General features: G+C 41.4%; 3 protein-coding genes across 4 annotated transcripts; 2 read left to right on the forward strand and 1 right to left on the reverse strand.

The window, feature by feature from the left end:
• On the forward strand, positions 1 to 26735 carry LOC6632143 (uncharacterized). Of its 2 annotated transcripts, XM_070211289.1 has the most exons (7): positions 1 to 152; positions 342 to 530; positions 12509 to 13548; positions 13633 to 13754; positions 25627 to 25744; positions 25805 to 25939; positions 26023 to 26735. In XM_070211289.1, exons 3-7 carry the CDS (start codon positions 12541 to 12543, stop codon positions 26503 to 26505), a joined length of 1866 nt encoding a protein of 621 aa, XP_070067390.1. In that variant the 5' UTR covers positions 1 to 152; positions 342 to 530; positions 12509 to 12540; the 3' UTR covers positions 26506 to 26735. The 2 variants fall into 2 exon arrangements, with proteins under 2 accessions (XP_070067390.1, XP_070067391.1); XM_070211290.1 differs by lacking the exons at positions 1 to 152; positions 342 to 530; positions 12509 to 13548; positions 13633 to 13754 and adding an exon at positions 25319 to 25449.
• S6kII (Ribosomal protein S6 kinase II) lies at positions 14474 to 22121 on the forward strand. The gene is made up of 2 exons (XM_015170945.3): positions 14474 to 16865; positions 17904 to 22121. The coding sequence occupies exons 1-2, from the start codon at positions 14783 to 14785 to the stop codon at positions 18503 to 18505; spliced, it is 2685 nt and encodes an 894-aa protein (XP_015026431.2). The 5' UTR covers positions 14474 to 14782; the 3' UTR covers positions 18506 to 22121.
• Positions 22280 to 24712, reverse strand: LOC6632144 (protein phosphatase 1H). The gene is made up of 3 exons (XM_002055360.4): positions 24396 to 24712; positions 22500 to 24055; positions 22280 to 22435 (listed from the first exon to the last, which is right to left on the reverse strand). Exons 1-3 carry the CDS (start codon positions 24710 to 24712, stop codon positions 22362 to 22364), a joined length of 1947 nt encoding a protein of 648 aa, XP_002055396.1. The 3' UTR covers positions 22280 to 22361.
• Positions 26736 to 26748: the final 13 nt, after the last annotated feature.

Below are 26748 nucleotides of genomic sequence, written 5' to 3' on the forward strand. Positions count from 1 at the left end.
CGCCTCAGCTCAGTCTGTGACGAACGCGCAAAGCGACCGCAACGCAAAACGCAAAAAGCACTTGCGAACGAGCCAGCAAAAGGAAGAGCGAAGCCAAAGCCAAAAGCGAACAAGTGTCAAGTGCTGTGCATGTCAAACTGTGTGGCTTAACGGTAGTGTGTGTGCTTAGCGCGCCTGCATCTTGCTCTCTCTCTCTCTCCTTCTCGCGTTCGCGTTTCATTGATTCAACGCAGCTTCATCTGCAGCTCATGCGTGTGTGTGTGTGTGTGTATGTGTGATTTTTTTGTTGTTGTGTGTGTCTTAAAGTGAAATGGAATTTGTTGAATTTTAATTGCACGCAGCTTCAGCTGAGAGCAGAGCAGCAGAAAAAGACAGCGAGCCAAACATTTTATTCAACTGGCTAATAAAAACCAACAGCAAAAACGACCTGGAGAAAATAGCTGGTAAAAAAAAGAAGAAGAAGAAAAACAAATACAACAAACAATCAACAACGGCTTAAAAACAAAACAAAAACGTTATTCAAAAGAAATGTAAGTCGAAAACAATAATTATACAAAATTTAAAAGTTTAATTGAATAAACAAGCAGCGCCAGTGCTTCTCAAACTGTTCAACCGGCTAAAGCCGCCCTGCATTGAATCACAGTTTGAAGTCGTAAACTTTTGATTTATCTTTTATACTTATAGTCAAAACTTAAATTTCACATCTATCATCTTAAATGATATGTGACATTAAAAAAACATCTAAGCGTTCTCCAGTCCAGGAGATACCCCAATCACACATCCAACCTATTGTCTGAGTATTTAGTTCCTTTTGTTCGCAGAGCCCCAAAAAGGGGATTGACTATTCATTTTTGTGTGAAACGGGGTTGGTATCCAAGAAGTGAGAACTTCGGAACTGTGTATACCATGCGCGATCTTATATTGCTTTCATGGGTTGAGACAAACTTGTTATATATATACCATATATCATATTTTTCTGTTCGACTAAGAAGCGTTTCGATCCCAGAGAATATAAAAGCTACGCATACTTAATTTACTGTGCAGATTTGGCAGAACAGATTCCTACCTTTAACTTACTCTCTTTATTGATTTTCTTATGTGAACAAGTTTAGTTTAAATAGACAAATTGCTAAATAAACTATCGCTAGATAGGGCAGATCTTCAATTCGGATACGTGTCGATTACGAGGGGGGCGTGGCTAATCGGGAACATGCATATCTTTTACAGCTTACAGATCAAATTTTCAATAAATGATCGCCTTACGCCTCCAGTGGGCGTGGCAAACGATTGGACTGAAACTCAATAGCGCTAAAATACATACACAACCTCTTTTGTCAAGTAAAACTTAAAAGATTGGGCATATTCAGATTACTTACTCGACCTACTGAATGCCAACCAGGTCGAACTGTACGCAACTTTGGCGTCGTCCGTCCGTCTTGGAGCTTCAGTTGATTTTGTTCCTCTGCCAGACTGAAAGGGAAGGGCAAACTCGAGAAGTGTACAAAAGTGTATTTGCATTTGCATTTGTGTTTGTATTTGTATCTGTGTATGCGAGCCGATCAACGACCATCGATCATTCAGCTATAGTTTTTTATACTCTGAACTTATTGAATATACCGAAAGGGGTACATTTGTTTTATGCAAACGTTTGAAGCAGGCAGTAATTTCTTCGATCCTAGATACTATATATGCATATTCTAGATCAGCATAAGAAACTGAGTCGAACTGGAAATCATCTCATGCCAGCTTCTCCCTTTATCATAATATCGATAGGCATCAAATATTTAAATTTTTGTTTACCTCCGCTCTCTTGCATAAATGTTAAAGAAAAATAAGAAAAGAAAGCACACACACACACACACACGACTATAAACACTACAGAAGAAGCGCAGCCACTTGATTGAAGAAGGTGCATATGAATCCGACACTTGGTGCAGCGTATCATTTAGTCGAGCACTCCCGACTACACTCACTCTTACTTGTGCTTAGTTTGAGTTTACGCTAGAGTCTTTGGTCTCTGGCAGCGTCTCTTTGTCTGCCACTTGTCTGGCAACTCGCGTCTGGGGCTGGGCACATAAATTTGGGCCAAAACGAAAACTCTAACTGGCCCCGCAAGCAAGCCAGCATATAAACGAAAAACCAGTGCAGTTTCTTTTAAAAGTCTTGTCAATTTTTGGCCAGCCATAAAGCACAATTAGTATACGAGTACAAAATTCTACAACAATAACAACAAAAACAACGTGAGCACATGCCACATGAACTACATGCGAGTCCATTATTTTGCGGAGACACAAAATGAAAGTATTTATGAACAATTTTGGTATGCTAACAATTACTATAAAAACAGTTTCAGCCGCTGCTTGTTGGTTTTTATAGCCTTGAGCTCAGCAGAAACTTAGTCTTTAGCCTTTAAATTCGATAGAAATTACACAGAACACTTAAGAATAGCAGCAGAAAAAAAAACACATTTAATACACTTGCATATTATACCTGGTTATATTTGCATCCACAAAGTGCTGGAGAAATTGGAATTAGAGAGGTGGAAGCATCCACTGAGCATATAGAGCTGCACAACTTGATCATCGAAGCATTAGCGGATTATGAGACTTGGTTGGCAAGGTTATACGTGGCAGAAATCGAATATCCCGATAGTGGATCAATTTAAAAAACTATAGAGCACCTCATTACTTGTCTTCATTCCAAATCAGTTCAGCTCTAAAACTGCCAAAGACTTAGATATACGGACAGACAGACAGACAAGCTTTATCGCCTCGGCTATTCATACGGATCATGCTCATATAAACATTATGGAATCGAAGATGTTTCAATACATGCGTTATGCATTCCGTGCCAAAATTATATTAGCCTCTATTAGGATCTACCATTCTACAAGGGTTCGTATCTTCTTTTCAATAACATCGAAGTGTTTTTCAAGGAGGTTTTGCTAAAACTGTTTGCGAATTAGAAGCGCATTTCGAACAAGCAACGTTTATGTTACTTTGTATCTGTTTTATAAACGATAGATAAGAAAAAAGAAATGTCTAATACTAAAGCAAAGCCAATAAAATATATATTTTAAGAAATAATTTCTTATCTGTTATTTAACATATCAAATATTAGTCGAAATACTTTTGCGTGAGTTTATGGGCTGGCAACGAAGTTAAACAAAAATACTTTAATGGATTTATCGTAATATATAGTGATAGAAATGTAAGATATCATCTATCTGTACAGGATCTTCATCTTGCCAAGCCTTTGAATGTTTTTCTAGTTTAATTTTTGAAATTATTTTGCAAGCTAACCTTATTATTAAAAACTGCAACTAACCGTTGTTGTTTCGCCTTGTTGGTGTTTTTGAATAATGTTGGTTCATAACACAAATTGCATATTCAAAACAAAATTTGGAGCCCCATTTCCAATTACCCATTGCATAATGCACATGAATTTAAACTTGAGTTACTTGCACACAAAATATAAAAATATACAACAGTTATTATTTATTTATTTATTTATTTATATGTTAGGTCTGTGTGAATGACAGGAAATGTTGCAAGAGTTTTTCCTTGAATGCGGCGAAAGTTTTTCCTTGAAGTGCGCTATAATGAAAAAACCAAAAATGGCAAAGCAAGAAAAAGCCTAGAAAAACAAAAATGAGACACAAAGCGTTGAACTGCCCACCGGCCAATTGAAAGTGAAAGGGGGAAAAGGCGTGCAAGCGTGCAGGGAGGGGGGGGGGGGGGGGGGGCGCTGGCTTAAACGAGACGCGTCGCGGCTGACAAGTGCAGGCCAGCAAAGTCAATTTAATGATATGCAGCCGGAGGCGATCGAATTGGCCACAAGGTTTCCTGCGTCTGGGCGAGAGAGCTGGGCAAGTGCCTCAATTGGCCATAACAACAACAGCAACAGCAACAACAGGCTGTTAACTTGGCTTGTGCCTGGTTTTGCTTACCAGTTTTGCAGTTTTCCAGTGCGTTGCACTCAATTTTCAATTTCATTTTCTACTTTTCCAACCCATTTCCCCGAGCGATGCGTGTGGCATGCCGCAGCTGCAGCTGCACTCGACATTTTTCTTCTTTTTTTTTTTTTCAATTGGCCGCCCGGCATTTATTTTCTATTAAGTCATTTCAAATGTTAATTTCAGTCAGCCGACGACGACCTTGCCGCCTTTAATTGTAATTGTTCGCAGATCTAAAAAAAAAAAATAAATACGAATACGCGATTGTGTATAATGCGAATGCGTGCAATGATTGTTGTCTAACCAGATTAGGCAGCCAGGCCGTGTTAATGTTGGCTGTGAATGCGAATACGAAAACGAATACGAATACGTTAGTGAATGCTGCTAGTGCGAGTGCGAGACAGGCTGGCGCATTACAGTTTGACAGCCACTGGCTGACTACTGCTTATGGCTAATGTGAATAAACCATTATTGTTACGAATTGCATAAGCCCCATTCATGACTTAAAGTCAATGTAAAATTAGTTCCATGCAATCATATCAAATCGATTACTCGATTGCTATAGATATCATAATTAGTCAGCTGGGCAGGTCTATTGTAGTATTGAGATTGGGATTGGGATTCCCAATTCAGAAACAACTTAAATGCTTAAATGTGCATCTTTAGATTATACGTATGATAACTTATAATGGACCCCATTTGATTTTGTTGATGGAATGTTTCTAGATACACTAAAGACGCGAGTATCTTGTATATGTACATATGTCATAAGGTCTGTCGCTTTAATAGAGCGTCATACACTATCTTCTCCGCAATGTTTTTGATGATGCTTCCTGATGCTTCCAGCCATTGCGTTAAGTCCAATTCTTCACTGTCGAGTCCTCAACGCTGCCCAACAGCTTTTTCAGCAAATCCTTCTGGAGCAACTGTAACGCGATTACATGGCGGAACATGGTATGCTTTACATCCTTCATCTGCTGTGGCAACAACGGGCCATAACGAAGTCTGTGTGGGGCAAGTTCGTCAGGCACTTCAGCAGCATCGTATAGGTCAAAGTTGAGAATATGCGGATTGAACTGATATAGCTTGAGTATATATCATCGACCGTTCGTTTCATGGCTTTAACCAATTTCACGAATTCGGTCTGCAAAACTGGTTTTTCACATTTGTAAGCCCGAACTTGGGTTCGAACCTGTGCTCGTAAAATTTATTTGCAAGCGCTCTGAAGACAAATTCTCTTAACTTCAGAAAATTCAGAAAATTGCAATAAATAAATTGTTGTCCTACTATAAAAAAATTTGATTGATTTTCCCATTAATTCTGATAAATATTATTCGGCAATTAAGAACAAATTTAATTCAAGGGCAATTTTCCAAAATAAATCAAATTTGATTGTACGAATGCCGCTTGAATTTATGATTTCCGATTTTATATTTTATATTTTTTTATTTTTATATTTTTGAGCACTTTATCTGTAAATTGTGTATAATATATATTATAATGAAATATTTCACTCGTTTTGCTCACAACATGAGTTGAATGTATACCAAAGTATGTCTCAAATATTTCGATGAACAATAGAAGGTATTTAAACTTGATTCACTCATGTGAACAACGTTAATTGTTGTTTATTTTGAAAGTGATCAACACCTGCTTGAATTAATCAGGCCGAATGTCTGATGATCTGAACAAATATGCTCAGTACTGTACACAGTATTGTCAGCATCAACAATAATAAAGTGTGGCTCATTATTGGCACGACAAGCAGTTGGAGTTGATTTATAAGCCCGTTTCGAATTATTAACTGGCGTAAATCAAGGCGCAACGTTTCGGCGCCCAGTTTTAAGTATGTGTATGTTTGTTTTTGTATAATCCCAACAAAAGTAACAACAACTGTAAATGGCAACAGGTAAAACAGCTACTAATTGTCATTGGGCACCGCCTTAGATGATAACGAATCCCAAAACCAAACAAGTCCAAAACCGAAATTAAAATTATCCAATGTTCGGTATGTGTCGTTGCCATTGACCAAAATTAACAGCCACGTACTAAATTCCTTAAGAAAATAGCAGCACGTCAACTATAAAAGACTCCATCAAAATAGAGAAAGAAAAAACGTAAAATCTGTGCCCAAAAAAATAGACGCACGTTTCATTTTGAAGGCTGTGCCGGCTGCATTAACCCATTGTTGCCGCAACATGGTAAATAGAAGTCATCAAACGGTTAAGCCCAAAATTGCTGAACAGCGTGACATAATTGACAACAACAAACAGCAATAAAAGCAGCAACAAAACAATGCAAATTGTAAGCGACTGCGTTTTTCTTTATTTATACCCTCTACACAGAAAATGGCAATGGACGACTATAAATAGCTGTAGGGTAATAGAATTTTGATACAAAGTGTGCGACACACAGAAAGGAATATATCCGAATTAAATATATATCTCTGAAAGAGTATTTAATATTCGGCAAGCCTAAGACAACTTTCAACATCATTATTATATCAATATTATTATAGGGTATAGTTATAAGCTATCGACCTTACTTAATCTTTAATTAGCACCGGCTTCTATGGCCTTAGGCTAAAACAACATCCAAACACTAGTCTGGGATTTCAACCCGGACTTATTAGATCTTAAAAGTTTTTATTTACTTTATTAATGCTATTATGATAATTATTAATATTAATTTATGAATGTGGAGTAAAGGAGTCTAGCTTAAGAGATTGGGAAACGCAAGCAAGTGTATTGCGTACGATTTCATAATACCTTACAGGGTATTACCAAGTTGAGTGCAACCGGCTCATGCTTGAGTATGGCTTAAATGCTTTGACATTTCAACTTGTGACATGGCAAACGCATGTGTCCATACACATGCACGTGTGTGTGTATGCATATCTGTACATAAATATACATATTTAAATGTATGTATATGTATGTTATATTAACCCCTTAGCACAGGCGGCACCATTGGCATCAGCTATTCATTTTGTCTGCATAAAATGCCTGCATAGAATTAACATTCAAGTGGAGCGACAAGACGTTGACTGGGCCGAACACTACAACGTTTCAGATTCCACAGACAGCGGGGGTGCAGCAACAGCAACAGCAACAACAGCAACAACTGCAACAACAACAACGTCAGAAAGCACTGTTAGAATATGCGATGCAAATGCTAAATCAAATGAACATAACATTAAATTAATTGGCAGAGCAGAAAACGAAAAAAAAAAATAAATAAATAAAAAGAAAAACGAAAGACTTAGACAACAAACTTGACAAACTCGAATGCGAGTTGGATTAGTTAATGTTCCGATTGGCAAACAGAGCACATGCCAATTGGAGTGCAGTTAGTGGACAATTTGTGCAGCCAGTTGCCAGTTAACTGCAGATGTGCCACGCCTATCTGGCATAACGCCCACGCATTCTTGAGATGATGATGCAAGCAATGCAATAGCTCAAGTGTGTCTCTCATTATTGTTGTTGTTGCTGTTGCTATGTTAGTTGTAGTGTCACATTTCACAGTTATTTGCTGCTGCTGATGTTATTGTTATTGTTGTTGTTACACGTGCTTTTGATATTTTAATTTACCTCGCTGGCTGTCACGGCAGGCGACGTTTTAATTACCCCAACGAAGCTGAAGCTCTGCAACTGCCACATGCATAATATGTTATAGTAACACACACACAGGCACACACACTGACATACACACTGGTGCAGCAGCCACACTGAGAGTTGTGGGTGCACATGCAGGAAACAGCAGACGGGAAGTCAGTCAGTTAGTCAGTCAGTCAGCGCCTGGGAATATTCACAGACTATTGACAAATTCTATGCCGTAAACAATATGCGCTCTGTACAGCTCAAAGAGCTGCCACATTATGCAATCCAATGCAACGCATTGAGGATACAGTTGTGGGCTAAAATAATACCATGTTACACATCTATAATAAACATGCTATGTATATCATGCATACTCCATACACCTACTATGCACTCAGGGGGCAGCCATGACATTAGCAAAGCATTAGCCTATTCCATCCAGTTAAGCCCTTGGCGAGCCAACAACTGATTGAAGTCAGCAAATCAGTCAAGTGGATTCAATTATTTGCTGTCATGCAACTAACCTTAATAAGTATTAGTAATTGACTTACTTGGAGATTTCTCAAAGACCTTAGCCCTAAAAGCTTTAAGACTGAATTTTTCCTTTTGTGGAAAACGGTAGCCTTTGTCACCGAGAAGTCACCGATTCAATACCAGCAGAAATCGTTTATTTAATTGGGTTTTTATTCACAACAATGAATATTGATCAAAAGTTTAAGTATTTCTCCCTTTCATTCTTCAGAGCAGTCATATATGTATCTATAGGCGGCTTACTGCTATTCCCCGCGGTTGCAGTCTTTAACGTTAGCATAAATCGATTTGAATAGATCTCAGAGTTGAAATCTTATTGATGCAAATGCAATCGTTTAACTTAAATCTCAGCTGGTGGAGCTGTGCATGTGTCTGGACCAAGTTGAAGCAGTTGCACAATTGGGCAACCAAAAAACAAATAAACACGAGCGCTCTAGTTGGGTGTGTCCGACTATGAGATATCCTGTTCTCCGTGCCCAACCGCCTACCTATCGATTTTTATCGATTGCATCGAAACGGAACGTTTCCGATCTGCCGAGACATGCACCTGTGCCTCTCTGTACCCTCACTTTCACTTAGTGACAAAACCATGGCCCAAATCGTGGCATCCAAATGCGCGTGTACACTAAAGCACACAGTTTTAGTCTTGATAATCTCAAATGCATTCCTCAAATGAAACCTCATCATTTTAAAAATCGATATTGACATTAAGTATAAACGGATACGTACTTGTTTTCTCTGCGAGAACATAATTTCAATATTTCAAATCTCTGGCCAAGAATATTGTGACATACATTTGCCCAAAACAAGTATACCGCCTTTTATACGTTTCTCAATATATAGAGGGTATAAAATACAAACAACAATTACCTAATTGCCAAGCCGCAGCGCATGCAGCTGGCCAAGCACAGAGTGCAGATTGAAGTGGGATTCGGCAGGGGCACAGGGTGGACTGACTCTTGATGACTGTTGCGTGGGCTGGCGCACAGTCTTCACAATTGGCGACACTTGCATTTGGCTCTGCCACTCACGGATTCAATGCATAATTTAAGCCAACACACGAGCTGTCAAAATTTTGGGCAGTCAAATTACAATTTCAATTTTCATGCCCATTTGTGTGTTATTAGTGCGGGCGGCATTGCGGTTCCACCAGGGGGCGTGGCAGTTGCCAAATTCAAGCGCGTGCAAATACACATACACACAAACATACACACACACAGCTGCATAATTAAATATGCCACAATTAGGCAGCCGCGCTAAGTTCGTTGCCTAAGTCTTTCGTTGCAAGCGTTTCAAAAAATTATACGAATCTTATGAAAGTACTTGTTGTTAGTTGTTGTCGTTGCGGTTTTTGTTGTTGTTGTTGATGTTGTTGTTGTTGTTATTATTTTTGGCTTGGTTCCGCTGCAAAAGGCAGGCCAATCGATATGAGGAAATCCTACGTTCAATTTTAAAATAGTTTTGTAAATTAATTGCAGCAAATTACGCGCAGCAATTTTCTTTCCTAAACTATGACTGTTTCGTTATTTTTTATATCGTACATCTTATATATATATATATATATATATATATGTATGTGTGTGTGTGTGTGTTTTTGGTGTCCAACGACAAGTGAAAGTGACGACTAGGGTCCACTTTTTTTTGCGGATGAAGCTGTTGACTGTTGTTGGCACTTGTTGTTGTTGTTGTTGTTGTTGTTTTTGTTGACGCGGCCAAGCCGGCGTAATTTTACTTTCAGGAAAAACTCATCGACAGCCAGCATCAGCATTGGCATGTGACTGCCCCTCTCTCTTCGATCTCCATTCCTGCCCCCGCCTACCACGCTCCCGTTGTGGCTTTTCTTGCTGCATTTTCAGTTGCTGTGGCTGTGGTTTCCGTTTTGTTTGTTATCTGCCTGCCCTTTCGTTGTTAGCTTGCTGCTGCTGCCGAAAAAGTGAAGTCACAACAACAACAACAACAGCAACAACAGCAATATTAACTAGAAAACTTGCCGTTTTATAAACCTGTTGTTTGGCATTTTGTTGTTATTTTCATTCGCTTTGCCGCATATTTTCATCTATATACCCTGCACTTGCAAGGCTCTAGCGAAGATTTTCATAAATCAAATAGACTTATTTCCAGATTACAATCAAGTTTTTAAATACAATATGATGTCGATAGCACAGTGTTCTCTCGATAAATGCAGCGAGTCAATTTTAAATCTCATTTGGGATTAATTTAAATTTGATTGATTATAATATGCATATTGAATGTATTTCTTCTCCAATGATAATAAATAAATAAATAAAGCAAAGTAGTGCAGGGTATGTACAGGGTATCTGCCTATTGAGAAACGGAGCTATTTATTGTTCGCCGATTTATCGACATTTTCTGCGGCTTTGTTGGTTTAGCGCTTGGGCGGTTTTTAAGCGCAGCAGCAACAGCAGCAGCTGCCTAAACAGGCGGCGACTGTGGGAACAGTGGGCAACGGGCAATGGGCAATGGGCGTGGCTTGAGACATGCCCCAAATCAATGTGACAACTGTTTTGTCTATGCTAATTGTGTGTAGTATGTGTCTGTGTGTGTTGTGAGTTGTGTGTTGTGTGTTGTGTGTGTCTAGTCTATTACGCCTAATTGCTGTCAAGGCAATAATAACAGCAACAACCTCACATACTCACATAAAAAGAACGGTCTTTGGAAAGTGTTGTTGTAACCGCGTGACAACTAATTGTTAGCATACAAAATATGAGCTAAACGTTTGTCTCGATCAGCAAAGAAAAAAACACATAAATTCCATCTATTTGCCTTGACACTCGATAAATAACATTTTCTGTCTGATTATTTTACAAATATTCAAGTGTTATTTGAGTATTAAAGCGAAAATGTTTTTCAGAACGGATAGCGAAAATTTCAATTTCAAATTTATTTTAGGTGATTTTTCACTCCAGAAAATATCTGGAATGCAGTCAAATTGTAAATTATATATTCTGGATATCAACTTATAACAAAAAGGTTTCGATTTTGGTTGCAAGTCCAAAAGATTTGTAATTGGTTTAAAAATTAAAACCCACTTGATTTAGGCCAGCCATCAGTCCGGGCATTGTTTCAAATCTTTGTTTATCATATATTTATTCAAATTTAATAATTTTAATATAATTATGCCGAATTCTAAATTTGATCTTTATCCAAAATTGGCATCCACCAAATGTCGTTTGACAAATGCAGTGCTTGGGATACACGTGATTTATGCTTTGCGGAGGAGTGTTCCTTAAAAGTTTTTTTTTTTTTTTTATCTAGAGCCAAACATGTTTTAACAAGAATATGGTTCGCTTCGGGTGGTTTCCGTAGTCCACATGGAACTACGGTCTCCCATAGCTCGTTCACAAATATTGTCTTTGCATATGCACACTAACAATGTCTGCAAGGGCTTATAATATTCGGCGTTCTTTGTTTTTTTTTTTTTTTTTGGACTTTTGTATATTGTTTTTCATAATACGAGACTGGTTAATAGTTAGACAACAGGTGGCATATCCAATTATATGTGTATGGTATGCAGCCTGCAGCTCATGTGACCTCCATTTTGTGCCCCTGCCTCACCCCCGCTCTACACACAATGCGAGTGTCTCGATTTTGTCTATTTTTATATGTTGGTTAATTGCCAACAATGTGCGAACCGGTTCGTTGTACAGAACAACTGCAAATCTGGGAGGCTGGCAAATGTCAAGGCAACAACAACAACAAAAACAACAACAACAAAAACAACAACAACAAAAACAATATCAACAGCAGCCCATAAACTGTCACAATGCGAGCAAGTTGACAAATGTTATTGGTTTCTGTTTTCTAGAATTTATTTTGTTTGTTTGTAAATAAAAAATAAATAAAAACTAAGAATAATAATAAAAATACATAAATGAACCGCCGTATTTATGCGAACTGAAACGGAAACTGAAGCTAAATAATTTGATTGATGCCTTAACGGATTGATTATGGAACAAACTAAACTATCTACGAAAACTGCCAATAGATTCCATGCGTATCAATAGATTATGGCATTCCAGTTTCACAAAGACAACACAAAACAGCATTGCGAACGGGTGCAACCGACTGTGCACTACCCTTTTTGACAGCAGAGCAAGAGCTCGCACTGCTTTTAGAGTATATAACAGGGCAGATTAATATCACAGAATTTGGGCTTGGCTGAGGCCTTTTTTGGCCATACTTGAGCTATTTCCAAGAGCAGCATAGCCAACCCATACGGCTGTCACGTTTTGTAGAGTATTTGCCTTAAACACGAAGACTCGATTCAGACTTAAGCAATATGCTGGCGTTAGCCGCCGGCATTTGTTTCGCTAATCTTTTGTATTTAATTGGCAGAGTATTAAATAATTTGTTGGCATTAAATTAAACCTCGATGTTTCCTTTCTCGCCCCGGCACACGCAGCAACACTTCGCCAATGAGCCAGTGAAGTCAGCATGGCAGAGACAAACAACAATACGCACCAGGCAATGGGCAACGCTAACGGCAGCGAATTCAATGGCCGACATTCGGCCTCGCCGGCACGCACCATAGACTCGCACGACTCCACGACGGGCAGCATGGACACAATTGTGGACCGCAGTCTGAACCGCGAGGAGCTGCTGCAGGTGACCAATACCATTGAGCAGAGCACCAACACTACCAACGGTGCCGGCGGCAGTTTGACCAACTCACAAATAGCCATGCTGCAGCAGGACTCGCAACAGCAGGAGCAGCAGCAGCTGCAGCAGCACGAGCAGGATGCACGCCAGCATTTGGATGCTCAGAGTCACATTTATTCGAGTCCCGTCTACGATGAGAAGCCTTCGCCGCCATTGAAGCTAACGGCGGCCACATTGCTGGCCAATGCGCTGCACGTGGACAATGACAAAGAAGATGCCACAAAGAAGCCCAAGCTGATAAGCCATGAGGAGTTTAAGCAGCAACTAGAGGAGGCAATGGCCACGCGTGGCCCGGCCGCATTGAAGGCCAAGAGCGTTAGCAACACCATCGATTCGCGCATCAGCAAGAAGCAGCGCTGCCCGCCGGAGTTCATCAAATACAAAGGGGGCAGTGGCGGCGGCAGCAGCGATGGTGGCGCCGATGGCTCCACGCTGACAGCAAAGGTGCGGCGCAAGCGTCGCGCCAGCAATGAATGCTGCTCCGCGTTCCCGTTGCAAATTGTGCTGGGCACACTGCAACTGGTTTTAGCCATTTCGCTGGTGGCGCTTGGCTCCCTGCTAATAGTGCGCGACGCGGCCTTGTCAATGGCCGGTTGCGGCATTTGGACGGGTCTGATTGCCGCCGTCACCGGTTCACTGGGCGTGGTCAGCATGCGCAAAACACAAACGGCCTTTCTGGCGCTCAGTTTGGTCTGCATTGCCAGCAGCACGTTGGCGCTGGCCATTTCTGGTGTGGGCCTGTCGCGCGACCTCAATCGCATGGCCGAGCAAAAGGGTGACCAGGTAAGAGCGCAATGACCATCAAACTTTTCACTTTACCTTACCCCATTGTTATTTGGTATTGCTAATGCGGTTATTGTTTTGCAGTTTGACCTGATGAATGCCAATAGCGAAGTTTCAGCTGCTTGCGGGCTAATATTTGCCCTCTTTTTGCACTTTGTGGTCAGCATTGTTTCGGTTTATCGCTGCGCCCTGCAGATTTGCACAAAGTGAGTACATTCAGCTGTTAAATTTCATTTCAAACCAAATTGTAGCGCATTTCCATGCATATCGATAGCAGCGATAGCCAGCTAGCATAGTTGCACAGTTGAGCCGCTAGCTGGCGTCTGTAGCTGTTAATTAACATAGTTACGTAGTGGCAATTTGAATATATCGATAACTATGTGTGCGGCTACGATGAATTTTGCTGCAAAGCGAGTCGCGTTTTAGTGTCATTGCTATAAACCAAAAATAAGCATTTAATTATTCTAAGCACTTTTGTAAATCGGTACAGATTATTATTATTTATTCAAAACTTAACTAAATTGATTTTAAAGTCAGTTTGGCAGACTTTAATTGCTTAATTTAAACGTATACATATATAAATATGTTCGTAAACTCTAAGCTTCATGTTGCTGACTTTGCTTTGGTTGAATTGTTCAGTAACTTTCCACTTTTGGATTTGATTAACTTTTGGTGTGGACAGGCAATAACTACCAAATAAATTAACTCTAAATGTATGCATACTTTGGCAGTTTATTTGCCAGTGCCATATCTCTACGTACTTGATTCGGTGTACTTTTATTTAACGGAAGTGAAAGTGTTAAATGCGCGGTTTTATTTAAAAAATAATCGATGTACATCGATAGCTGAGAGGAAACCAATCGTGCGCATAAATCAATCGGTCAAAATAGCTCAGCTAGAATTCGATGCACCTATGTTTCGATGTTATTTCACATCACTAGCACGCACTGAAACCCACAGAAGAAAAAAACACAAAAAATTAATAAGAAAGAGAAACAAAGTGAAAAGCATAAAAGCGAAAGCACAAGCAAACGCAGCAGCAGCGAGCAGCGCAAAGCTCGCACCTACGCTTTGCCAGTTTGATGCGCCCATTCCGCAGACGCGACAACAGCAATAGAAACGGCGACGGCAATAGAAATAGAAATAAAAATAGCAGCAAATAGAATAAATTTAAGGCATCAAAACGCCCACAAACGTGTACGTGCAATTGAACGCCAACAGGGCAGCAACAGTCATGCCACTGGCTGACTCCAACAGGGATTTAAGACAGCTACAGCAGCAGCAAGTTGAAGTCAATAGCAGCAGCAGCAGCAGCAACAACAACAATGCCGATCAGGCACAGCTGGACAATGCCAGCAGTGCTGCAGCAGCAACAACTGCAACATCAACAACAACTGCAGCAGCAGCAGCAGCAACAACAACAACAATGGGTCTGCAGCTGCGTCAACGCATGCAGATTACCTCCTCCGGTTGTAGCAGTCTCGCGGTGACACCAATGGAGCACACACCCACCGACGAGGAGAGTGGCGCTGTCACAACCGTGACGTCATCGCAGCGTCGCCAACAACAGCAGCAGCAACAACAGCAACAACAACAATTGCAAGCAGCACTCGAACAACATCACATAACGCCAAGCAAAACACCCGAACAAATGGAGCTGAGCGACTCGGAATCGTACGGGGCAGCCAGCTACGATGAATTCGAGCTGCGTGAAGTGGTCAAAGAGGGTCACGACAAGGCGGATCCCTCGCAATTTGAGCTGTTGCGCGTGCTCGGTGAGGGCAGCTTTGGCAAAGTGTTTCTGGTGCGCAAGATTCTGGGCAAAGATGCGGGCACATTGTACGCCATGAAGGTCCTGAAGAAGGCCACACTGAAGGTCAAGGATCGTGTGCGCAGCACAAACGAGCGAAAGATTCTCGCCGATGTGGGGCACGCGTTCATCGTTCGATTGCACTATGCGTTCCAAACACCTGGCAAATTGTATTTGATTTTGGATTTTCTACGTGGCGGTGATTTGTTCACCCGCCTCTCCAAGGAAGTCATGTTTACCGAGGAGGATGTCAAGTTTTATTTGGCCGAGCTGGCGCTTGCGTTAAATCATCTGCACACGCTGGGCATCATCTATCGCGACCTGAAGCCAGAAAATATACTGCTGGATGAGCACGGGCACATTGCTCTGACCGACTTTGGTCTGTCCAAGCAGCCGCTGGACGGCTCCAAGACGTACAGCTTTTGCGGCACCGTCGAGTACATGGCGCCAGAGATAGTCAATCGCAAGGGTCACGATTTTGCTGCCGACTGGTGGTCATTTGGTGTCCTTATGTACGAGATGCTGACGGGGAATCTGCCCTTTCATGGCCAGACGCGCCAGGAGACTATGAATCAGATATTGCGCTCCAAACTGGGCATGCCCGAGAATCTCTCGCCAGAGGCTCAATCGTTGCTGCGAGCACTCTTCAAGCGCAATCCATTAAATCGCCTCGGCGCGGGTGCACAAGGCATACTGGACATTAAGGCGCACTGTTTCTTCGCCACCATAGATTGGGTGCGGCTAGAGCGTAAGCTAGTGCGTCCCCCATTTATACCGGCGGTCAGTCGGGATGATGCTTTCTACTTTGATGTGGAGTACACGTCCAAGTCGCCGCGCGATTCTCCTGGCGGTCCAATTTCGGCATCCGCACACGAAATCTTTCGCGGCTTCAGCTTCGTGGCGCCCGTGCTGCTAGAGAATAGCACCAATATCAGCTGCTCCAACAATGTCAGTCCCCTGCACGCCGTTCTTCCCGCCTCCTCAGTGACTTCAGTGGTGGCGGCAACCCAAGGTCCGCGCAGCTTACCTGGTGTTCTGCCTGGAAATTTTCAGACCGAATACAATCTGCTGCAGGAGCTCGGTCGTGGCACATTCTCTGTGTGTCGCCTGTGCGAGCATCGCGCCTCCAAGAAGCACTACGCTGTGAAGATCATCGAGAAGGCGGCCGTAGCTGCTGCCACCTCTGCATCGGCGGATTGCTGGGAGGAGGTGGAGATTATGTTGCGCTATGGCAATCATCCCAATATCGTGACGCTCTATTCTGTGTACGAGGACACCAGCTCCGCGTATCTGGTCATGGAGCTGCTTAAGGGCGGCGAACTGCTCGATCGCATTCTGGCCGTTGGCCAAATGTGCGAGAGCGAGGCTAGCGCCGTGCTGCGCACAATTGCCGCCGCCGTCGCCTATCTGCACGAGCACGGTGTCGTCCATCGGGACCTGAAGCCCTCGAACATGATCTACGCGAGTATGCGACAAACGCCCGAAACACTCAAACTCTGCGATTTAGGTAAGTATTGCGCCTGTCCAAAGTGTGCCAATTACCTAGGCTTACCTTTCGCTTTTCGAGCCATATTCCCACATAAAGCTTCATCGATGGTTCCAATCAGCAACTTAGTTGAGGAATTATATAAATACATGTAAATAGTATCGGATCATAAGGTTAATCGAATTATTCGTTGAAGCGAATAACAAAGAATCAAGTCTTTAAACGTGTTGATTTCTTATATGTATGTGTTTCCTTCACGAAAAAGTCCAGCATGCACATACATAAGGTTTCTCCGAATTGTACTTCTTGAAAAATCTATTAATATTTCTAGTGAAAAACAAACGCTGAGAAATACACTGTCCTACATTGTTATGTAGCCGAGATAGAATTCATACCTTGAATATTCTTATACTAACTATAAATCATCCTTTAGTTATTTTGTTAACTACGCTGATATAATCTAAAAAAAAAAATATGGACAAATTTGTATTTAAAAATAATTAGTATACAGAAGGTTAAACTTTTAAAGCTTAGGAAAATTTTATTGTTCTAAAGGTCCTTTCGTAAACGTTTTACTGCCCAAGATAATTCACAGCCAGGAACAAGCCTTGATGTGAGTTAACAGAAGAAGAAAAAGACAAACAAAGTTGCTTTTGTGTCGCATTCGTAAACGTTATACAAATACCATATGGAGACAAAAGATGAGATCAGCAGAACGAATATACTATAAACATATATGCAGCAAAAACAGGAGAAAAGCTTTAACCATTTTTCTATGGTTCTTTGTTTCAAATATGAACAAGCTGTTTTATAGCAGCGACAAAGCTTGCATTTATCAATTACTCTTTGACTCGCATTCGTAACCGTTTTACTGGAATCAACTTGAAGCAATATTGTGAATAATTGTTGGAAACTGAAATATGCCTGTAATATGATCCAGCTATCGACCTTCATAATTATTGAAATGATGACCAAATGAAATTGTGCGGATATCACACCCACTGGCTGCAATTCACTTTGATCATATATCATTTTGTCTAATGAAAATTCGATTTGCAGGCTTTGCCAAGCAGCTGCGCGCGGACAACGGCTTGCTGATGACGCCCTGTTACACGGCCAACTTTGTGGCGCCGGAAGTGCTAAAACGGCAGGGCTACGATCTGGCCTGTGACATTTGGTCGTTGGGTGTGCTGCTGTACATCATGCTGTCGGGACGGACACCGTTTGCCAGCACGCCGAACGATTCGCCGGAAGTAATTTTGAAGCGTATTGGATCAGGACATATTGATTTTAGCAGTCCGCGCTGGTCGCTGATTAGTGCGCCGGTGAAGGAGCTGTTGCGCCAGATGCTGCACATTGTGCCCGAGAATCGGCCAACTGTGGCGCAGATACTGGAGCACAGTTGGGTGCGTGACCAGTTTTTGGGCACTGTGCAGCTGACAGAATACGCACTGCAGCCGACTGCTGGCAGCAACAATGCCCAACAGTTGACTTTGGGAGCACAGCAGCAGCAGCATAACCACATTTCTATGGCGCTACGTGGCGCAGTGGATGCAACGTTTCGGGCAATTGCAATACCGCAGGCGGCGAACGTAGGTCCTGTGGAGCTATCGATGCTGGCCAAGAGGCGTGCCAAGGATCGCGCCAATCTGCATTCCTAATTGTTGGCAGGGCTGTGCCCGAGACGCCTAGCCAAGCGGCAGCTAATTCAATTAATATATAAACTCTATAGTATTCTAATGCATTGCTGTGCATTTCCGCAACGCCTTTGGGAGTGGCATGTCGCCCTCAATCCGTACCAGCGGCAGGGGCCAAACAACAAATGCCGTTTAAAGCGACAGCGCTGCCCCAGCGCCAAGCTGCGCCTGGTCTGAGGATATGGATATGGACGTGGAGGCAATACAACGCGCTCTCGCTCCCACCCCCACTCCCTCTTTTTCAATCGCTCGCGTTTCTTGCATGCAGCGCGGCTAATTTCTAGTATTTGGACGAGTATTTGAAGTGTTAGTTATTTATTTTATAAAAAACATCCATGCCAGATGCGATAATATAAACGATACATGTGTCTGTTCACACTGCATGCGTGTATGCATGTGTAACTGTGCCCATGCCCAGGTGCACGCAGCGGCTTTTAAGCATATGCTTTACATATATACAAGATATATACATGTATATATTATATAATGCCTATGCAAAAGTATGCGTTCTTCCTCGAGCCCTTAAGCCCAGTTGCCGAGTCTCAGCTGGTTTTTCAGCCGGGCCCAAACGGAGGCTACACTCAAAACTAAATCAATCTTAAATTAACTTCAAATGTTGGCCAAAAAATCGTGCTAAAAATTTCAAAAATGATATAATATATATATACATTATATATATATATATATATATATATATAAAACAAAAAGTAAAAGCGAGCAAAGAACGTGAATATTTTAATTATCTTAGCTAAATTTTTCACATCACGTGTTATTGTTGTTAAATTAATTACAAATAATTACAATTACAAATGAAAATTTAAATTTAAAAGAAACGAAAAGAAAAGATAAGCATACCAAACTAACCAAATGAGAAGTTTATAAACAATACCTTTTAAATCTATGCAAAATGTCAAATCTATTGTTTGAGTTCACTTCAACGTGTTGTTCAGTATTTTTACACCCTGCCAAGCCAAGCCTGTGCTATACCTATCAACTATCTATATGTCAATTTGCATGAACCTACCTATATGCATATATATATATATATATATAAATATATATGTTCACGATATGTTATTAGCATATTCTTATATATATATTTATATACATAATGATGTTGCACCTGGTAACAAATTGCATTTACAATTTTTACCATTAACCATCTGTAAATATCTATATCTATATCTATATATATATACAAATGTGTGATAACGCATTGCTACTCGTATTTATACCAAAAATCAAGCATAAAGAAAAAAAGAGAATGGAAAAAAAATAGAAAGTTTTCAAATATGTAGACCCAGGCATTCGATAACTGGCACTTCCATCGATTTGAATATGAATATGGATGAGGCGAAGAATATTTTGTTGTTACCTCAACAAAACTAGCATAATCCAATGTTTGCACTCGCTTCCATTCCCACCCGCCCACTTCTTCTTCTTCTTCTGCTATGTGACGCATTTGATTATAGTTTATGCAAATTGTTAAATTTTCGGAAAGCGATTCGCAACATGTTAATGAGCATTTTATGGTTAGTGGTGAGCGCAATAATTGAAGAATGCCGAATGCTTTAAATATATATATAGTATATGATCAAAGATATAATATGTATTCGCAGTGTTTTTGCCTATGGAAAATCGAAGTAATTAGGTGAATAATATAACTAAAGTACAATTTTATTAAGCCTAAAGCGCACAATTTAAACATCTTTTTAAAGCTGAAACTTGGTTTGAATCTCCATAGTTACGATGCCAGAACAATTGTGAAAGAAAATGTGATTTTAAAATGCAACTTGTTCGCTTATAAATAATTAACGAAAATTATTAAGAAATACAAAAAAAAAAAAAAACAAAAGATTTATAATAATATAATCAATTACACAGATTGTTTGGCATATGTATGTGTGCGGTAATACTAAAAGCAGCCAGTCAAGTCGCAATTGCAAAAGTCAGCCTAATTCCAACTAAAGCCCCCCAGAAGCATTGGCTCGCCAGACAACCTATAAATAAGACTACATTCATATACTATATATATATATATATATATATTATATACACATACATATTTATATATGTGAGACATTCCCGTCGTTAACTCGTATCGCAGACTAAAAAAAAAAATCTAACTCAATTAAATCAATTAATCGAACAACATTTTAATGCAACATTTTAATTATGCAATGAGCAAATTCCTTAAGCGTTATGTATCACTTGTATCTGTAGCCCAATAGATTCTATAACCAGTGCCGCCAATTGCCGCCCCAAAAAACTAGCTGAATCCAAATACATATGAAAATGGCTAGATCAGTTTAAAATCTCAACTGTTTCCGGCCAGACGAGCTATGAATATGGCTAAATTGGCAGCACTGCTTATAACTGGGGGAATATATTAAGTACATAATGTGCTTAGTGTTTTATGCATACATGTATGTGTATGTGCATTTGTTTTTCTTTTGAATGCATTTTCATTTCTGGGAATACTTATAAAGATCATCTGATAGGGGTGCGTGTTGTGTGTAACCATTTTGCGCTGTGCAACTGTGCAACAATAATAAATGTTAGTTAAAAACTTTGCAAATTTTATGACAGTTTTGTGCCTTCGGGTGCTGACAATGCTGCCTATGTATTACATAAATTTACATATATGTGTGTATGTATGTATGTTAGCTGATATTCATACATACGATTGTATACATATGTTAGTTAGCTGATGCTGAAAATAAAAGAAACGGTTTGTTATAAAATGCTGTGCACACCACACACACACACACACTCAACAAAAACACACTCAGTTGAAGTTTAAGCTTCATTTTACACAGATCAAACACACACACCCACATATACATACATACATGGATGCTATACATACATATATATTTTCTTAGTAGATTTTTACAGCTTCCAAACGAAAATCGCAAATCCAAAATAAACACTTTAATTGTAATCAACTGATTCTAAATTCTTGTAAAATTAATTGAATAAAATTTGAACGAAAAAAACAAAAACAAATGTATGTGCAAGCGAAAGCCCATTTATCAACAACAAAAAAATGTATGTATACAAACAAAACAGAAGACAACTTCGACAACTAACTGCGAACTTCTTATCACCGTGTCGCAGTCAGGTGTGTTTCTGGCGCAACTGATAAGAACTAAGCCAAGTTAGGACTCCTTATCTGGCCTCTATCAGACGGAAAGCACATTTGACTTTCTATGTGTCATACGACTTAAACCATTCAAATCGTGATGCAATTCCAAATGAGCGTGTTCTGGCTTGTTTTGGGTTTTTCTCGATTTAACAATTGTTGACTTTATTACTCAGCTTAATATACTAATTCATTTTTGTTTTGGAATCATTGTTTTGATTTGTTTTTCGTTTGTTCTTTTTTTTTTAGTAAGTTTAGTTTTAATTGTTTATTTTATTTTGTGACTTTATGCACATTCTTTTTCTGTTCAGTTTTTCCTTACATCTGCGCCTCTTGGTTAGACATTTATTTAGAATACATAAGTAAGCAGTTACACATAATTTGAGATATATAAATTAGTTGGACATTAAATAGAGCAAAAAAAAAAAAAAAAAACGGAAACAGAAACAGAAAGCAAAAAAATAAATTCAGTCACTAAATTATTGTACAATGCATGTTCTCTGACAGAAATGAATCCTCCTTAGTATACATACGTTTGTTATGTATATGTGTGGGAGAAACTTTGAATTTTATAAAAATAATATATGTGTATGTTAATGTTAATAATTATTTATTATTTGTATGTGTTCTATATAGCATTTAGTAAGGACACGTCCTGTTTCTCTGTAGCACTCTCTACTGCCTGTTGCCTTTGCCCTTGCGATTGTTGCGCTGCTTGTTTGACGTCGCTGTTGTCTTCTCTGGAGTTTCTGTAATTCAGATTGAGAAGGAGATTTAGCAGGGAAATTAAAAGCTGTTTGTCATGTAACATACCTTCAGGCACATTTGCATCCAGCTGTACTTTCTGCATCGTGTGGTTGATTGTTTCGAGATGTGCCTGCACTGGCGTCTCATCGCTTAGTTCCACAACGAGTGTTTCCTCCGGCTCAAGTTGCGCCCGCTGCTCCTGCTCCTCTTGCTCTTGCCGTAGCAGCGCTGGCACCTGCTCCACCTGCACAACCACTTGCTGCTGCTGCTGGTGTTGGGGATGTGGATATGGCTGCTCTTCGACAACATGCGCCTCTTCAGCTATGATCCCATTGAGCACATTAACCGCCTCCTGTGCCATATTGGCCTCGGCTGCCTTGCGCCGCCGTTGCTCCAGCTCGCGGGTGTAGTTGTGCGTCCATTCGATATGCTCCTTGTAATACTGATGCACTGGTATCACAATCACTGAGATATCATCGACTGTAGCCGCCGCTTTGCTATCCGCCAAACGCCAATGGCCAGAATCGTTGATTTTGCCCCGTGCGCGCGCTACTAATTCCTGGGCGACCATTGTGTAGCGATGCTTCTCCTTGGGGTATCGCGACAACGTTTGGAAGACGGTGCGCGCGACGGCATCATTTTCGGATACATCCCAGAGGCCATCGGTGGCCATAACCAGTATGCCATAATCACCATCCTCGTTGTGTTCATCGAGAATGCTGACAACCTGACTGAGATCACGCTGTCGCACATCGGGATGCGGCGTTAGGAATGGTTTGATTTGTATGCCCGTATTTATGGCCAGTAGATCGTGATCACCAAATCCACGGGTCACGCCCAGCGTGCCCAGCAAGCGGCTGCGCTTGCCCTCGCCATTGACAACCGGCATGCGCAGATCGTCACGCGTCAAGGTCTTATATGTCCAGCCCTTCATGGTGCCCTGGCGACATAATATGCGCTGGCCCATGTCCTTAATATGTGGTCGCTTCGCATACTCCATGGCCACATACTGTTTGCCCATCAGGTGCGGTTTCAAGCGGGCCACGTTTAACAATCGTTCACGTTCCGTTTCCGGCGTATGATCAGCCGAATAGGCCGTGGGATAGCTGTGCGCAGCATCCACTGGATCGGGCTCAATCTTATTGGGCTCTGTTGTTGTTGATGGGGTCACTCCAGCACTCGTTCCCGATCCCGCTCTTCGCTGACAAAGCACAGCGCGACTATCGCCCGCATTGGCTACATACATTTTGCCATCGATGAAGAGCGAAACGCAGGCAGTGCAGCCGCCCGCATCGCGGTACCGATCTCTGTCCTGCGCTATTAGCGAATCCATGTGAAAGAAGGCGCTCTCCAGGGCACCAATAATTAGGTCGTCCTTGCTAACGCGCCGCTGAAAGTAAATTGGATGAGGGAATGTCGCATTCAACTGTAGTTTGCCGTTCTCGCTGTCCGCATCGCGTGGCAGCAACAGCTCGATGCAATCCACCAGCTTCTCGTGCAGTATGTGATGGAATTGATGCGAGGCAGCCAATGCGGCTCCGTAGCCGGCATGGCCATCGAAAATGCCAAAATACGTGTAGGGCAGATCAGGATGATTGTGTTCCGGATCCGAAAGGACTTGTCTGCAAGGAACACAATAGAATGGTTAGAATTGTTGCTGCTAGTCTTTTTACCAGTTAAGCCGGATATAAGTCATAGACACTTTTGCTAATTTTTGAACAATTTTCAATTAATTACTTTTTTAATAGGCTTTTTAATGTCTTCCAACAATTTTATCAGCTTACTTTAAACTAATTATTTGGCTTATCTTATATTTTGACATTTCCAGTTTAATTGAAATATTTGGTAAAAATTATCTTAAGTTTATTTTTTTTCAATTCTGTTAGATATCCTTCTGTTTTACTTTTTTTTCATGACAATTTTGGGCATTTGGCAACACTGGCAAACAGGTCTGTGACTTACCGGGAGAAGGAAGCTTGATCCTCGTTCCACTCGGACTTGCCAGAGTTGACGCACTCGGCGTACCCAGTGCCCCAGGGTAGCAGATTTATGTCGCGCGGCACGATTATCGGCCGAACGTTGTGATCGGCAGAGGCGCGCAGCTCATCGGCAGTGAGCAGCTGTAGAAATGGAGGCCTCGCATAGGGAAACTTGTCTGGCATTTGCTGTCCAGAGCCCAAACGCAGTGCGCCCCGCTGATGCTCCCGCTCGCTGCTTGGCAGCGGCGGCAGATCGGGCGCAATGGCCGATATGAAGCGATTTTTAAAGTTATTAAACATGGTTGGGAGTGAGAAGTTTCCACAAAAGCCTCCGGTAGTCGGTCGCACTCACTGCTGCTGCACTTATGTGCTGCCTCTCGCTCACTCCCACTGACGTGGCGAGCTTGCTGTTGTTTTTATATGTCGATGTTTGCAATTTGTCGACTCTGTTCGGTCCCTATACCGCTCTTATCTCTATACTGCGGCTAAGCGTGCGTCAAAATACAAAGTAAAATGGAATTCACACGCAGCTAGCTGCTGGATTTGGTTTATCTCTCTGTTTTCTTTGTGTGCTTTGATTATGAATCGATTGCGGCAACTTTATTATCGATTGGTGCTTGGCCACTATCGACTGGGCTCTTGTTTCCTTTATTTTGCGTGCTAAAAATAAGTTATTCCTATATTTTATTGTTTACTTTTGATATTTTGAACGCAGACACTGTCGAATACTATCGTATAGCACGTTACCAGCACGTTATCGATCAATTTGATTTCTTTTGCTCCACCGACCAAAGGAAACATCAACAACAACAATCAGCCCATTTATCTGTTTTGTCTTAAATGTTGTAAAAATCAATACTTTGTGATACACTTGATGATTGCAGGTGGCCGCACGCATGGGATGATTAGTTTATAATTGACTAATGTGAGCCTTTAGCACTGATTTCGCATGTTTCACCTTTTACCGAAGCCGATTTAATATTTTCTCTTGCTGACGAATTTGTATGAAAAACAATAGAAGAAGAAGCAGCTGCTAGGTAATTAGGGATGGGAGTGCAATTATAAATGCATATCGAACTATCGTCGTACTGATGATATTTATTGTACGATACTGCGATACACCTCTATAGATTTAAAGTGTAGATGGCGCCACATGTGCTGTTTCAGAATTTAAAAAAAAATTGCTAACATGTTCATTTGTTGTATACTTGTAGATCACAACATAGCGAACTGCGCGATGTTATCATCAAATCGAACGCATCGGGCATTGCATTAGATCAGCAAAAGGTGGATCAATACATAAAGGCCATGTCACTTAGCAGCAGCGAAAAGGTAAGACTAGTTTCAGACCGAGCTTAAATTTAAATAAAACATTGCATCCGTTTTGCATAGGTAAACAATGAGAAACTGGCGGCCATGTGGATGTATGCCACCCACATGGGCAGCCTGCCGCCGCCCTCGGTGCGCAAATTGACACCACCATCGCGTTCCATCATGCTCATACCAGCCACAGCTGCCGGTAATGGCGTAAGTATATATTCATAATTATATACATATATACATATGTATGTGTATAAGAATGCATGATCCAATTTGATCGCCTCCTACAGGCACCACCGCCGCCTACACGCATGCCGCCTGCACCACCAGGATTAGCAGGTGGTATGCTTCTGCCAGTGCCGCCGCCACAGTATCGCGGCATGACTTTGCCCTATATGCGGCCGGGTTCAGTGGTCTATGCGCATCCCGCCAGCCTAACGGGCACCTATCGAACACACAAGAGCACCAAGTCGGCGGAGTTGAATGGCCAGCGTCGGCGTCGTCGTGCTGGCAAATCGGATGCGAATCGACGCCAGCGTCGCAAGTCCGAGGCAGATGTACTAGATGGTGCACCCAATTTTCAGTATACGGGCCTGGATCGCGCGATAGCGGACAGTTTCCTGGCACGCCAGGAGCAGTCTCAGGCGGGCAGCCACATTGACTACTCCTCATCGACGTCCTCGGCGCACAGCGATGTCTATGGCCAAAAACCAGCTGCCGGCTCGCGTGCCTCCTCCAAAGCGAAGATTGTGTGCCGCGATGTTGTCATGTGAGCCCCAATCCCTGTGGCCCCGATTGATGTTCAGCAACTTTTGTAAATAGCTTCCCCCAAGCAACTGCCAGCCCGCCCATTTAGCGGCTGTCCAAGAGCCCGTTTCTCTCATTATTAATATTATTATTTTTTTTATATGCACATTTTTTGCATACACAAATAAATACATCTAGTTGTAGGCATGTGTTTGCATAATAAACGAATAAAGTATGCTCGTATAAACATAGAAAATCCGTGCATCAGT

This window comes from Drosophila virilis, chromosome X (assembly GCF_030788295.1).
Source record: "Drosophila virilis strain 15010-1051.87 chromosome X, Dvir_AGI_RSII-ME, whole genome shotgun sequence".
Classification (NCBI taxonomy): domain Eukaryota; kingdom Metazoa; phylum Arthropoda; class Insecta; order Diptera; family Drosophilidae; genus Drosophila; species Drosophila virilis.